This window comes from Spodoptera frugiperda, chromosome 3 (assembly GCF_023101765.2).
Source record: "Spodoptera frugiperda isolate SF20-4 chromosome 3, AGI-APGP_CSIRO_Sfru_2.0, whole genome shotgun sequence".
NCBI lineage: Eukaryota > Metazoa > Arthropoda > Insecta > Lepidoptera > Noctuidae > Spodoptera > Spodoptera frugiperda.
In genome coordinates, this window is record NC_064214.1 from 6,075,628 (window position 1) to 6,089,714 (window position 14,087).

The 14,087-nt window shown below is 35.2% G+C and overlaps 5 protein-coding genes across 5 annotated transcripts; 3 read left to right on the forward strand and 2 right to left on the reverse strand.

Annotated features, from left to right (window-relative positions):
* Positions 1–356: 356 nt before the first annotated feature.
* LOC118274353 (uncharacterized) lies at positions 357–1,871 on the reverse strand. The gene is made up of 4 exons (XM_035591822.2): positions 1,674–1,871; positions 1,231–1,401; positions 831–965; positions 357–526 (listed from the first exon to the last, which is right to left on the reverse strand). The coding sequence occupies exons 1-4, from the start codon at positions 1,728–1,730 to the stop codon at positions 371–373; spliced, it is 519 nt and encodes a 172-aa protein (XP_035447715.2). The 5' UTR covers positions 1,731–1,871; the 3' UTR covers positions 357–370.
* Positions 1,872–2,412: 541 nt separating this feature from the next.
* LOC118274236 (uncharacterized) lies at positions 2,413–5,623 on the reverse strand. The gene is made up of 4 exons (XM_035591666.2): positions 4,937–5,623; positions 4,391–4,543; positions 3,209–3,349; positions 2,413–2,624 (listed from the first exon to the last, which is right to left on the reverse strand). The coding sequence occupies exons 1-4, from the start codon at positions 5,018–5,020 to the stop codon at positions 2,436–2,438; spliced, it is 567 nt and encodes a 188-aa protein (XP_035447559.2). The 5' UTR covers positions 5,021–5,623; the 3' UTR covers positions 2,413–2,435.
* A 330-nt stretch (positions 5,624–5,953) lies between these two features.
* Positions 5,954–6,950, forward strand: LOC118274286 (retinol dehydrogenase 13-like). The gene has a single exon (XM_035591749.2). The coding sequence runs from the start codon at positions 6,001–6,003 to the stop codon at positions 6,898–6,900; it is 900 nt and encodes a 299-aa protein (XP_035447642.2). The 5' UTR covers positions 5,954–6,000; the 3' UTR covers positions 6,901–6,950.
* Positions 6,951–8,640: 1,690 nt separating this feature from the next.
* On the forward strand, positions 8,641–10,285 carry LOC118274246 (retinol dehydrogenase 13). The gene has a single exon (XM_035591680.2). It carries the CDS (start codon positions 8,798–8,800, stop codon positions 9,695–9,697), a length of 900 nt encoding a protein of 299 aa, XP_035447573.2. The 5' UTR covers positions 8,641–8,797; the 3' UTR covers positions 9,698–10,285.
* A 2,306-nt stretch (positions 10,286–12,591) lies between these two features.
* On the forward strand, positions 12,592–13,886 carry LOC118274079 (retinol dehydrogenase 12-like). Its single transcript, XM_035591436.2, has one exon. The coding sequence runs from the start codon at positions 12,861–12,863 to the stop codon at positions 13,785–13,787; it is 927 nt and encodes a 308-aa protein (XP_035447329.2). The 5' UTR covers positions 12,592–12,860; the 3' UTR covers positions 13,788–13,886.
* The last annotated feature ends 201 nt before the right edge of the window (positions 13,887–14,087 follow it).

Here is a 14,087-nt window from a genome sequence, read left to right on the forward strand (position 1 = left end):
TGTACTTTGGGCGGAGATGCGAAGAGGACACTTCATACGAGGGGTTTTATTTGCCATAATATCAAAACTTTTCAGGTGAATTTGAGTTTGCTATGATGGGTACCATGTGACACGGCATGGCGCGATAAGATTCAAAATGACTTAATTAGTGTTAAAATCCTATGACACACCGTGCCATGCCGGCAGTGTGCACCGGCCCTAAAAGATTTAGATTTATCAGAATACTGCTCTACCAGTCTCCTCCTAACTCTTACGAACTTACTCTGTCGTCACCACACGTAACATATTAATTAACTAGAACTAAACTGAAATAAATAAGCATTTACACAAGACGCAATAATATTTAATTTAAATTATAATTCACTATAATCTACATCCGTAACGTCACACTGATTTCTATGATAGTCTCACCAGTTTTTGTAATTGAATAATATATTTTTGTATTAAATTGTCCTTTGACCAAGTTCAAAATCCTCTGAGGCATATTCTTTGGTGGGAGTTCTATGTTGAAAAATGCGTAATATCCCTGAAAATGAAAATGAAATATGATTAATCATGAAAGACATTTTATTCACACCATTTCTATTTCTTTATATTTTGACTCAATGCAATCGTAACAGTTTTTTTGCTGTTAATCAATTAGTAGAGTACCGTCTGCGCACGCTGCTCATGATGAAGAGTCCCTCTGTGACTCGAAACTAGTAGAACTTTTTTTCTATTAATTTGCGTGAGTAAACCGTGATTTTTAGTTAATTTCGCATGTCTCACGATAGTTATTATGAGAGTAATAAAAACTATGTTTTCTATGAATATATTTCTTAATATCTCACCGGTTTATAAGGACAGTCGCGAAGGTTAGAATAAGTCATCGTAAAATTATACACCCAATCAATTTTCGTGAGGTCGCAAACTTGGCCTCTTATTACTTCAATTGCTACTCCATCAATGAATATTTCTCCTCTCATCTGAAAAACATTGACATACAATAAATAACTGTAATAGCAAATGACCCAGTACTGTGCCTTGAGGAACTCCATAGTGGAAACATATCAAGGATGACCACATACTATATTTCTTACACTGGATGAATTAATATTATTATCTAAACAGTATAAAATAGCTTTATATTTTTTTTATTTGTTATTAATTTCTTACTAAAACAGTATTCATATAAAGTCCATCTTGTCAAAGGCTTCTTAGTGTACTAAGATACTACATTATAATACTAACCGTCACATTATTGCCCCATGCATGCTTATTGACTATTGAACAGTTGGTTCTATAAGGTTCTCCTCTTTTTACCCGTTTAGTAATTGCATAGCATTCTGACACATATTTTTCATTACATTTAATAAATTTTGCTGCTTCTTGTTTTATTGGCGTCTTTTCTTTTGCATCGGACTGGAACGAGTTTAAACGAAGTTAGAAAATATATTATCTTCTATAATATAAAAATAAGTCGGGTTTTCCTTCCTGACAGTTTGGCCTTCGTTGGAAAGGTCTTAGGCTCCATGGTTTATAGCAATATATGTTTATTGAAAATTCTGGAAAAATTCAAGAGAAAAGCAGGAAAACAGTGAAAGTCAGTGGTGGTGAAATGGGATATATAGATACTGATAATAGTTCACCGGGTTAGCTTTTTAAATCATAAATAGGATTTTGAGGATACTTACAGCAGAAAATGTAACAGTAGTAGATAATATAATCCCAAATATGACAATCCACTTCATGCTTGTCGGTTTCACTGTCCAAATAAAATTGATAAAGTCAATGGTGATGCCGGTTTAATATCCCTTTGATTGACATAACAGATAAGTTTTTATTGTAGTTTTATTATAACAATATAATGATATGCCTCGTTTTATAAAATTTTTCGGTAGACTGAGTTTGTTTATGATAATAAATCTGTCTACACCATTTAGTATTTGTGCACAGTCTATGAATCTAAAGATGATGATGAATCATCATTTTTAGCTTTTCTTGATTCTGCATGCTTGATAGCGTGATTTTGGTATTTGACAATACCATTATAGCTAAATTCTTCGTTCCTTCATTGACTAAGTAGCTTGTTGTATTATTGCAAGTTGAGGCTACTGAGAATACTCAATTTGCCTTGCTCATTTGTGTGCTATTCTTTAAACCTGATATTTATAACTAATACGAAAATTGTGGATATAAGAACATTTTTTTTATCTCTAATACAAGACTTACCGAACGTTTACTTTTTATGGTATAAGTCGGTAAACGAGCAGACGTATCACCTGATGGTAAGCAATCGCAACCGCCCATGGACACCCGAAATACCGGAGGTGTTACAAGTGTGTTGCCGCTTAGGAATTGTTACCTAGCTGATTAAAACGTCCTCAACCAAAACAATTTACTTACATACACATATTAAAACAACACAATAAAAGATAATATAAATAATTTATTGTTTAACCCTTCTTCCCTTTCGATCTTTTAGCATTAGCTGTTGGATCATAGTGCAATAATGAGTCGACCTCCACAATAGGTTCCTTGGTATCAGTTACAAAGAACTCGAACTTGATCCAGTAGTCACCTTGTACTATTGGTAGAGGAATGTTCTTCGGCGGTAGTTCTATGTTGTAATACGCGTATCTTCCCTGCAAATATTTAATGTGTTAGAGGTATTGAGGGCATTTCAATCAAAAACATTGGAAAAGTACTTTTGAAAGATAAAGAAGAACATTTAAACATAAAATAATGACAGTAGATCGTTATGTCTGACTGCCTCGTTGGTCGAGTAGTCGCGTGTAACGAGGGTTTCGGGTTCGATTCCCAGGTCGGGCAAAGTACATGGCAAAGAGCTTATTTGTATTACTGAGCTTATTTCGGTTTTTCTAAAATTTCTCAGTAGCAGCACGAAGTCTGGAATTGTGCCCAGTATATGGCAATAGGCTAACACCCTATTATATGGGACTTATAACAAAAAATGGTGAAAAGTGGGTGTACATTTTATAGCGGCATTACGTACCGTAATGTGCACCTCTGCCTACCTCTTCGGGGATAAAAGGCATGGCGTTGTATAGCTAGTTGCTGATACCAAAAGTGTAATGAAGTAAAACAAGCTGAAGACGCACTATCAATTGTTTGTAGATACAGACTACAGACAAGAGGAAAGACTTAGGTTAAATTATTCCCAACCTCTTTTATTACCTATTGTCTTATATCATATTTATTTACTCACAGGAGGATAGGGGCACTTTTTAAGTGTCAGGTTTGTATAGGATTGCATGAAGTCGTGGATCCACTTGGATTTACTGCAGTCACAGGCTTTGGTCACCAGTCGGAAATCTCCACCAGATACCATGGTAAATGTGGTCGCGAACTGAAATAAGGATAATTGTTTTTTGTTTTGTGGTATAAGCTGGTAAACGTTCAGACGCATCACCTGATGGTAAGCAATCGCCGCCCATGCACACCCGAAACACTAGAGGCGTTACAATTGCATTGCCGGCCTTTTGGGGGTTAGGAATTTAAGGGTTGTTCGGAAATCAGGAATTTGGAAGATTGGGGTGAGTAATTGGGTCTCTGGTAACCTCACTCATATAACGAAACACAACGCAAGCATTGCTTCACGTCGGTTTTATGCGAGGCAGTGGTATCACTCAAGTCGGGTACAAGTAAATCATTTGTTGTGTATAAATCTTTATTTTCTTAAATAGGTAAATTAGAAATTAGATGTAAAATGCAAACCAATTTATGTTCGTAATAAATATATGTTTTGCAGTATTTACATCTAGTTATTTTTTCAATTGACATCAGTAATTGCATCTGCAAATATCAACTGCTATTAGAGGTAGGTCATATGGAACAGCGAAGGCCGTGACAGGATTCCGATGACCTATGATGCCTATCTAGAATGTTCGAACAATTTGTATTGATGAATAATTAATCCGTTCTATCTGAGATTAGCTAATAATGAGCTCTTGTCTGGTCTTTGATCAGGCTTGTCTAATAGCCTACCACTGCGTTAAAGTATCGTCACGCGAAATATAAAATAGCGGATCAATAAGTTTGCTCACACAAAGGAACTTAAGCCATATACAAGGTTATAGCTTAAGTCGACATCAATAATTCCTGACGTATTTGACTAAAGAAAGCCGTATCCCAAACTTAACTGGTCTCAAATTATCGGCTTTTAAAATTTATTTATATTTATTACAAAATGGTATATCAACTGCCGTCTCTTTGTGTTTTGTGTCTCAATTTAGTTTGAAACAGGAATGATGAAAACTATCATTTTCTAAATGATTTAGGTCAACTATACCTAGCTGTAACCCTGTATAATTAATTTAAAATGAGCATGTATTTAATGCCCAATTTTCCATTATTTTAGGAACCAAAACGTTAAAAAGTTTCTACTCACGCTAACATTATTTCCAAAAGGTACCAAAATAGTGCAACTCATATTGGTCTGGTACGGAGAGTTTCGGTTTCTTCTGCCAGTGAATACTACTGGATCCTTTATGTACTTTGGGTTGGCATATTTAAGCTTAGCTCGTTCTTGACGATAGGCATCCTGTGGAGTAGTATGAATATTACCAATCTCAATGAAACAATGGTAAATAAAGCTTTATTTTAAACATGTATAGATAACTATGATGAATAAGAAGCAAAAGATAAAATAATTTTCATTCCATTATCTTTGCCCTGAGATAAATGAGAGCAACATATCACATCAACAGTCTATAATGGCCACTGCTGACCAAAGGCCTCAACTCCTGCGGTGAAGGTTTGAACATTAATCACCAGGGTTGCTCAATGTGGGTTGGCTCAATGAGAGCAAAAATGATGTATAATATTTTCTATTATTTTAGGGTCTTTTCGTTCAGGAAGATGTCATTAAGAGATACTGTTTCGTAATAGATCATAAATAACAAGAAATAAAAGAGATAAAAGAAATATTACTTACGGACGCCCAATAACCAAACACTAGCATTAATATAATGTACACAATCAAAAATATACGAGTCAAATATTTATTAATGTTATTCATATTAGTCTTTGAAGATTCCGTATCACTGGACTTGTGCTAAACTTTCATTTATAATATTAAAACTGATGTAAAGGTCCTGGGTTTGGTGATTGCGATGGGTGATCGTTTAGCGATAATAGCTACTGAAATTTACTAATGAGGACATCAATGATATAGCCATTAGCCACTGGTTTGATCTCGTTATGCCTTTGTAATTGAAGCTCAAACCCTTTTTTAGACCATCAGTGATGGTAATCAGTTGAAAAACATCCAAAGTCATTAGTAGAATGTTTAACGGTTCCAGAAAAATCTTTTTGTATTGTGACATTTAGTGCAGAAAATTCTTTGTTCTGTGTGCTTTGTAAAGGTTTGTAACCTACTTCGTATCGATCTTGACCATGATATACCAAACCGGACAAGTAACTGGTATACCTTTTGTACCTTAAATTTATTAGTACTTACCTAGTTTTATTTTTATTGTTTTTGCCAACCTTTAGGGAGATATGTAAACCAGTTGGAAGGTTCAAAAATAAAATGAAGCGCACTACGATATTCAACTTCTATAAAAGTTGATCGGCAGTCATTAACTTTTATTAATGCAAATGCAGCCTTTTAAAAACAAGTAGGATCTAGTTTTTGGTTTACTACAAAAACTCGCATCAAGTGACAATGTAGCTACTGTAAAAAATGTGATACACGAGGCAATCAAACATTTAGCAATAAGAATTTATTAAAACTCATAAAGCTATTAGCATAATATTATCATGATGTTAATGCAAATAATTCAATACTTAATCACTCGGTCTGACGCGTGTAATATCAAAGATCGACTTTGTTTTAATCACCGTCGACAATGCGTAAATCAATCGAGAACTCATTGTTATGCAGGACCATGAATTAAAAATAAAATTAAAATCTTGACTGACACAGGCAGGTAAGATTCTGTATTTTCTTCTCATGCTTTAGTTTGATTATCGACTTCAGCGTGCGACGTTCTGACCATGACGTGTGATACGAAGGCTAAATTAAATGGCAAAGTGGTCGTGGTGACTGGTGGAAGCTCAGGGATGGGCTTCGCAGCTGCTAAAAATTTAGCAAATCGTGGAGCTAGAGTCATCATCGCGAGCAGAAACGAAACCAAACTGAGAGCTGCCCAACACGAAATCATAGAAGCAACCGGTAATCACAATGTTGCATACAAAACTGTGGACTTGGGATCCCTTCAATCAGTGAGGAATTTAGCGAGTGAATTGAATGCTGAAGATCAAATAAATGTGCTGATAAACAATGCGGGATCAGTAGGACTTCCAGACAGATTGACACCAGATGGCTTGAATCTCAACATGCAAGTAAATTACTTTGGAACTTTCTTACTTACGTTCCTATTGCTGCCTAAGTTGAAAGCGTCAGCTCCGAGTCGAATCCTAAACGGTGTTGGAGCAGCAATGTATTTCGGTGAAGTAAATTTAGATCACTGGAACGACGTTGGAAGATATGATATTTTAACTGGACTGGGATCTTCTGAGTTGGCTATTAATGTGTTCAATGAAGAACTAGCTAGAAAGTTAAAGTATGATGCAGTAACTGCTAATGTTTATGATCCATTTTTGGTACGAGACACCGATATCCTTGAAAATCTTTCAGGAATTATTAAGAAGTTTTCCGTATTGTTTATTAGCACCATTGGACACAGTAGGGAAGATGCTGGTCGTGAAATAGCTTATTTAGCGGCTGCTCCAGAGTTGGAAGGTGTTAGTGGAAATTTGTATAAATTCTGTCAGAAGATCAAAAATCATTATTTGGTGAATGATCGGAAGTTGAGGAAACGTTTGTGGGAAGAGTCGAAGAAAGCTGTGAAGATAAACAAGTATGAAGACTGGGAAGCTTATGACAGTGTCTAAGTGATTGTGTTCAATTTAAAAATGTGTAACCATTATTATCTAAGTGGTGATGGTATTTTCCAAAACGGTTTAGGTTTATTTTTATAGTTTGTAGAATAGCCTTGTAGTGACTTGTGCATCACAACTTATAACTTTGAAATGCAACCACTGCACTGGCAGCAGGCAACTTGCTTCCTCTGTTGAATATGTACGAGTTGTGCGACCATTTCTCTGGTCATCATATTTTTGAAATGGTGAAACTAAAGTGGTGTCTTTGAGGACAGATATACCAACAGTATTTACACTATATAAATAACCACAGGTCAATACCATGTTGAATTCACTTCATGGTCAGCGCAGTGGTTGAGTAAACGGTATCGCAGGATCAATTCCTGCACGAGTCACAATTATGTGTTTTTTTTTTAAGTTCCTTTTGTGTTCCGGGTTATTTTAATACGGATATAAAATAAATATTTGTGAACGCTCTATCTAAGATGTATTTATGTAAAAAAAAACAAAATTGAAAATGTCAAAAAAACAAAATGTCAAAATTTCAATTGTAGATGTATTTTATAATATCATAGTTTAATGTCGTTATGAAGTAACTTTAAGAGCAAACATAATTGTTTATTAATATAACCAAGCATTGTTTACTTAATACAGTTTCCACCATAAGAAAAACCTTGATGGTCCCACAAACATACCTACCTAATAGTCATTATTAAACGCATTAAATCAACATAAATAACCGTTTTTTTTACGTTCCTATAATAAACGAATGTTTACTCGTAAATAATCAATTATAAAATAATTACCTATATAATTTCAAAGGTCAGAAGAAACTTGGGATAAAAAGATTTCCATTCTATAAACTCATTCATATTCATGAGAAGCATTCTGCATGTAAACTGCATACACTAGAATGGCTTGGAAATAGCCTAGTAAGCCTAAAAAGATAATAACTAAATTAGTAGGTATGTTTCACGAAAGTTATAATACAAATATTATGTGTCTACTCCCTGAAAGATTTCTAATAATAAAAGGAATGCTGAATTCTGTGCTTAGAGCTCAGAATGCTATGTAGCGTTCGATGCAGTGGCGCATGCAGCATTTTATTAATCTCCTAAGAAAAATTAGCCTTCTTAGGTGATTCTATGACTACCGACTAATTAGTTATTTATATTTATCCTGAATTGGTTGGAGTTGGTGATTGCAATGCCTGATCGTTTGTAATAGTTCGTGAAATTTCCAAAGGCATTGGTAGGTTTTTAAATGTACCAGATTTTTTTTTGATTTGTGACAAAGAACGTATTTTTTTTTTTTTTTTTTTGTAAATCTATGTTTCCTATAATTCAAAACAATTGTGCTTCGTGGTTCATAAGTAATGTAAGTCAGTTACCTACCTACGTGTTGCCCTGAACGAGTTAATCGTATTGTGGTATTTAACTTCGTAAAAGTTGCACCAATAAGTAAATGCAATCTCTTTAAAACAAGAAATGCTTTTATTACGTCACTTTCGTGAAATCTGGTTTTTGGTTAACTACGGAAACTCATATCGAGTGACAATTTCACGAAAAAACCTAACCAAAAGAAGAATTAAAATTATTAATACCTACTGGTATAGTTACATTGAATGGCGATGAAACATGACTTTTTATTGCAATAATGATGTTTTTGTAAAAACTTAGATTCTGAAGCACTCCGTATGACGTAGGTATATTATTAAAATATTAAAGTACGACGTTTTTATAATCGCATCGTAGCGAATGCGGAAATCAATCGAGATCTCGTTGTTATTCAGGACCCTACACTTTGAATTAAAAATAATATTAAAATGTAGGCTGACGCACGTGTGTTACTGTATTTTTCCTCTTATGCTTTAGTTTGTTTATCAACTTCAGTGTGTAATGTTCTGACCATGACGTGTGATACTACGGCTAAATTAAATGGCAAAGTGGTTGTGGTGACTGGTGGAAGCTCAGGGATGGGCTTCGAAGCTGCTAAAGATCTAGCAAATCGTGGAGCCAGAGTCATCATCGCGAGCAGAAACGAAACCAAACTAAAAGCAGCTCAAGACCAAATCATAGAAGCAACCGGTAATCACAATGTTGCATACAAAACTGTGGACTTGGGATCCCTTCAATCAGTGAGGAATTTAGCGAGTGAACTGAATGCTGAAGATCAAATAAATGTGCTGATAAACAATGCAGGAGCTGTGGCACTTCCAGACCGACTCACGGCTGATGACTTGAATCTTACAATGCAAGTAAATTACTTCGGGGCTTTCCTACTTACGTTTCTATTGCTGCCTAAGTTGAAAGCATCAGCGCCGAGTAGGATCGTGAACGGTATTGGAGGAGCAATGTATCTTGGTGAAATAAATTTTGATCACTGGAATGACATTGGACGATATGATATAATAACAGCATTAGGGAGTTCTAAATTGGCAGTTGATTTGTTCACTGCGGAGCTGGACAGACGGTTGCAGGATACAGGAGTGACTGCTAATGCTTATGATCCATTTGTGGTACGAGACACGAGTATATTGGCGAATATTCCAGGGCTTGTGCAACATGTTTCCAAATTTTTTATAAACATAATTGGACAGAGGAAGGAAGATGTTGGTCATGAGATAGCTTATTTAGCGGCTGCGCCAGAGATGGAAGGTGTTAGTGGGAATTTGTACAAATTCTGTAATCAGTTCAAGAATCATTGGTTGGTGAATGACCATCAGTTGACGAAACGTTTGTGGGACGAGTCGAAGAAAGCTGTGAAGATAACCAAGGATGAAGACTGGGAAGCCAGTGATAGTGTTTAAGTGATTGTGTTTAATTTAAGCATGTATTGTGTAAACTAATAAGTAAGTATAGGATAGGACACTAGTAGCCTTTCGGACATTCAACCATTCAATACGTAGGTATTGTATTTACTGCCACACTCAGAATCATTTAATGATTACTTAATCTAGTCCTTAGCAATTGTTTTGGGAACAAAATCAATACTAAAGAATAGTTCAAGTAATCGTTAAATGTCTCGGAGTACGGCAGTTAGTGACATGTTTTAATCATTGTAATCAAACGCCTCTTGAATTTTAATTTTTTTTTTTAACATTTAATACAGGCTATATGTATGTGCATTAATTATATTTCTGTTTGTTTTTCCGGGTCATTGTACAATGAGTGTAATGAAAAGTATAGAATATGTGAACGCACTAACTGAAATTGAGTTTTCTCTAGTCTAAGATTTGCATCTTCTCTGATTCTGATATTGCTATCAGAATCAAAACTAAATATTATTGTAACAACTTTAAATAATACTACATTCATAGTTTTGTTAAATAACATTAATACGCAAAACATTAGTAATCACGCGTAAATTACATTATACCTACCAGGAAATCATAAAAGACTTGTTTTTCTCATCTGTGTATCTATTAATAGGTATAATCTTAGTTCCTATTTTAGGCTCGTATTTATCTTCTTTAACTGGTTTTTGTTTTTTTATTATAATAAATTAATATCCAATTATGTCTAAACTTGTGCGTGACAAAGACTTTGTTTAGACTACGTGTTGTCTACTTTTAGTCCTCCGTATCATAGATAAATATCACTTAGGTAATTTTGTTTTGATGTTATGGTGCCCTGTACCTGAAGGCCGTTCGGCGTTCTAATTGGTTAGTTAATTCGCGCCAGCCAATCAGAGCGCCGAACGCTTTCTCGTTTCGATTTCGTGCAAAGGGTACGTTCGTACTAATGGTACTGCAAGTTAAGGTGTCCGCTTCTCAAGTATGAGGATTTTTTGTGAGGTTGAAAAATCTTTAATTAACTTTTCTTGCCCTGTGGAGTAGGAGAGACACCTCAGATTCAGACTATTATTTATCTGATCATTATAATTTTATTCCAAAGCTACTGTCTTCGACCCAGGCACTGAAGTCAGTGCTCTTAATTTGGTCACAACTCACCAATTGGTTCCTGAAATTAAAATTAAGGCAATCAGAAGGACTGAATTAGCCATTACGTGATATGATAATAGTGATGTTTTCAGTTATAATCATAAAGTTTGGAAGAAAGGCTTTCAAACCAAGACGAATTGTACAGCATGGTAATGCCGGTAATAACTTGAAAAAATATTTGAAAGTTGTACTATTAAGAGTGTGGTAAACTTAACGGCAGCTGCGGCACCTGCCGCAGGTAGAATAATACCAGCCGTCTAAACATAGTTTTAAGAAAATAAAATTTTAATAGTCATTTTTACCTAATTATTAACTTATCGAATCTATAGTAATTGTCGGCTGGTTAGAAAAATAAGGATTACGATACGATTAGGATACGTGAGTTGATCACACTTGGAGCAATTAAGCGCCTACAAGTTAAATGATAGCAACATGTCTTGTTCTGTATAATCGCGGCTTCTCATCGAACTGGCGTTTGAAAATTATTTACATCTACCGCAACTTTTTTTTATTACATTCCATATATCCACATTGATCAATGAACATAGTATTTTGTACATTCTTTATAAGTATTACAAGTATTTTTCTACTAGCCTCCGGTTTGATTTGAACACAAGATAAATAGAACTCGCAAATGCCTCACGAGCAGATAGCACTTAATATGAAAAAAATACTGCGCCTTATTAAATTTCAATAGCAATACATGGTGCGTTGTAATGCAATATTGTGTTGTCGTTAAATAGGAATTATAAATAAGAAGAAGTATGTCGTACTTCTTCTGACCTAAAATTAGGAACAAAAAATTTACAACACTGATGCATTATCCATCATCTATTTCATCAGTAACAAACATTGCAATGATACACTAGTAACACTAGGCTACACAATTTTCAGTAGTTATTTCATATAAAAGTATGTCAGGTTGTCTGGAGACAAAGCGATAATTAAACGATTGTCCAAATATTTTATTTCCATCTGCAATTCTGCATTAACACTGCAGTTCTTCAAACATATGTGAATACAAAACTCAAATTGATGTTAATTTCTCATTGCATGTAAACATAATATGTTTTATTACATTTTATTCACATCAAAAGTCCATGGAAGTAGACCCTTTTGATAACCAAGATAAATAAACATTTATATTAACGAGGCTCATTAAAGTCATCACAAATTATGGCTTGTGTGTTGTGTATTATTTATTTCTTTATTGTCAACAAACGTTTCTATCCTATTGGAGATCGAGAAATTCGAGACAAGAGGAACGATTAACAAACTAACAAGTTTGTCAGTCTGATAACGTTAAAAATCAACAAGATGACGACGACGATGATGTTAAAAGATTTTTTTGGCGAACTCAGGACCAAGTGACTTCCGACTCACAAGGTTGTTCACTTAATGTTAATAAGTATGTAAAACTCTTCAATGTTATTAAGCAGATGTGGACACATCATACATAGAACTAGTATGTCTAAGACCTCGAGCTAAACGGAAGGTCAAGATCAACAAATGGTAATGATTACTGATTACCTGCTCAATGTTAATTTTGCCTACATTGCTGTTCTAGACTTCTTTTAGACTTTTATTCCAAGAAAATTTGTGTTTTATTTATAATTCTTCTGTAATGTTTTGTCTTGACTCATCTGCTTGTTATGTTTTCAAAATGTAGCAAAGTGTGGCAAAACACCCAAATATGCCAGTATTAACAACCTACTATACAACAAAGGTCATGGTTACAAATTATTCTTATTATTCTTTTGTGCGTACATAGATACATAATATATTGTTACCTTGTAATATGAACATACGGTAACACCCTCTAACTGTTACGCAAAATAGTAACACGATAAGTTGTCAGAGATCTTGATACATTTCTAAACAAATTCCTTCTATAACGTGTTCATACATTATAACAGTGTTGAGCCGCAGTTATGAGAACCTTGAGGTCGGCCGACCTCGTTGACTAGCTGCCTTGCAACCTGTATTGCTTAGTAGTAACAAAACTTCCTGACCAAGCAGTCACGTACCAATGTCTGTAAAGGATGATTTTACGGATTGTGAAACCAACGTCCGACTTGATGGGAAGGTGGCACTGGTCACAGGAGCAACTGCTGGAACCGGCCTAGAAATAGCGAAGAACTTAGCCAGAAGAGGCGCCAAAGTCATCATCGCAAGCCGAAACCCAAGCAAACTGGCAGATGCAAGAAATGCTATCATTCAGGATTCTGGAAACCGGAATGTCGTCACCAGGCAGATGGACTTTGAGTCCCTGAAATCAGTCAGAAACTTCGCGGATACAACATTAAGGACAGAACCCCGACTGGACATCCTCATCAACAATATCGGAGCTATTGGCTTAGATGACAGACTGACAGAAGACGGTCTACAGCTGATGATGCAGATTAACTACTTCGGATCATTTCTGCTGACGTTCCTGCTGTTTCCACTCCTGAGGATATCAGCACCAAGTCGAGTGGTCAACGTCTCCTCATTAGCACTGATTTTAGGAACTATAGATCTGGAACATTGGAACGATGTAGGACAGTACTCCAATTTCGGATACTATTGCAATGCGAAGTTAGCTGATGTACTGTTTACGGTGGAAATGGAGAAGAGGATCAGAGGTAGTGGAGTGAGTGTGTACAGCATGGACCCTGGACTAGGGAAGTCAGAGTTCTTCAGGAACTTTGACAATGCGTTTATAAGGAACGTGCTCAACGCTGCGTTGTTGAAGTTTGGAAGACCACTACCAAGAGTTGCGACTATGGCTGTGTTTCTGGCTGTGGATCCAAAGTTTGAACGTGAAAGTGGAAAACATTTTAGAGATTGCCATGAGTTCTACAGTTCTTGGTTTGCAAATGATACGGTGTTGTCTAGGAATATGTGGGAAGAGACCAAACGACTTGTGAGGATAACAGGAGATGAGGATTGGGAGGCGCGATACTACAGAAGGTGAAGTGTTTTTTATTTTAATTTTAAATAAATGTTTTTTTAAATAGAAGGCTGTTGTATTAAAATAAAAAAACTGTTCTAAGAAGCAATAGTTTAAATGTTACATCATTTTGTATATTTAACATTCGTTATCAGATTAATTATAGGCTCAAGGCCTTGATTTTTTACCAACTGGTTTTTTACTTAAGGTCATGACTGCAACAACAAATTGCAAAATCAAGACTTTAATGTTTATTAATTGTGGCATATTTAAAAAAGATCTAGTACTAACCATAACAAATTTTTTATCCATCGTTTTATCGTT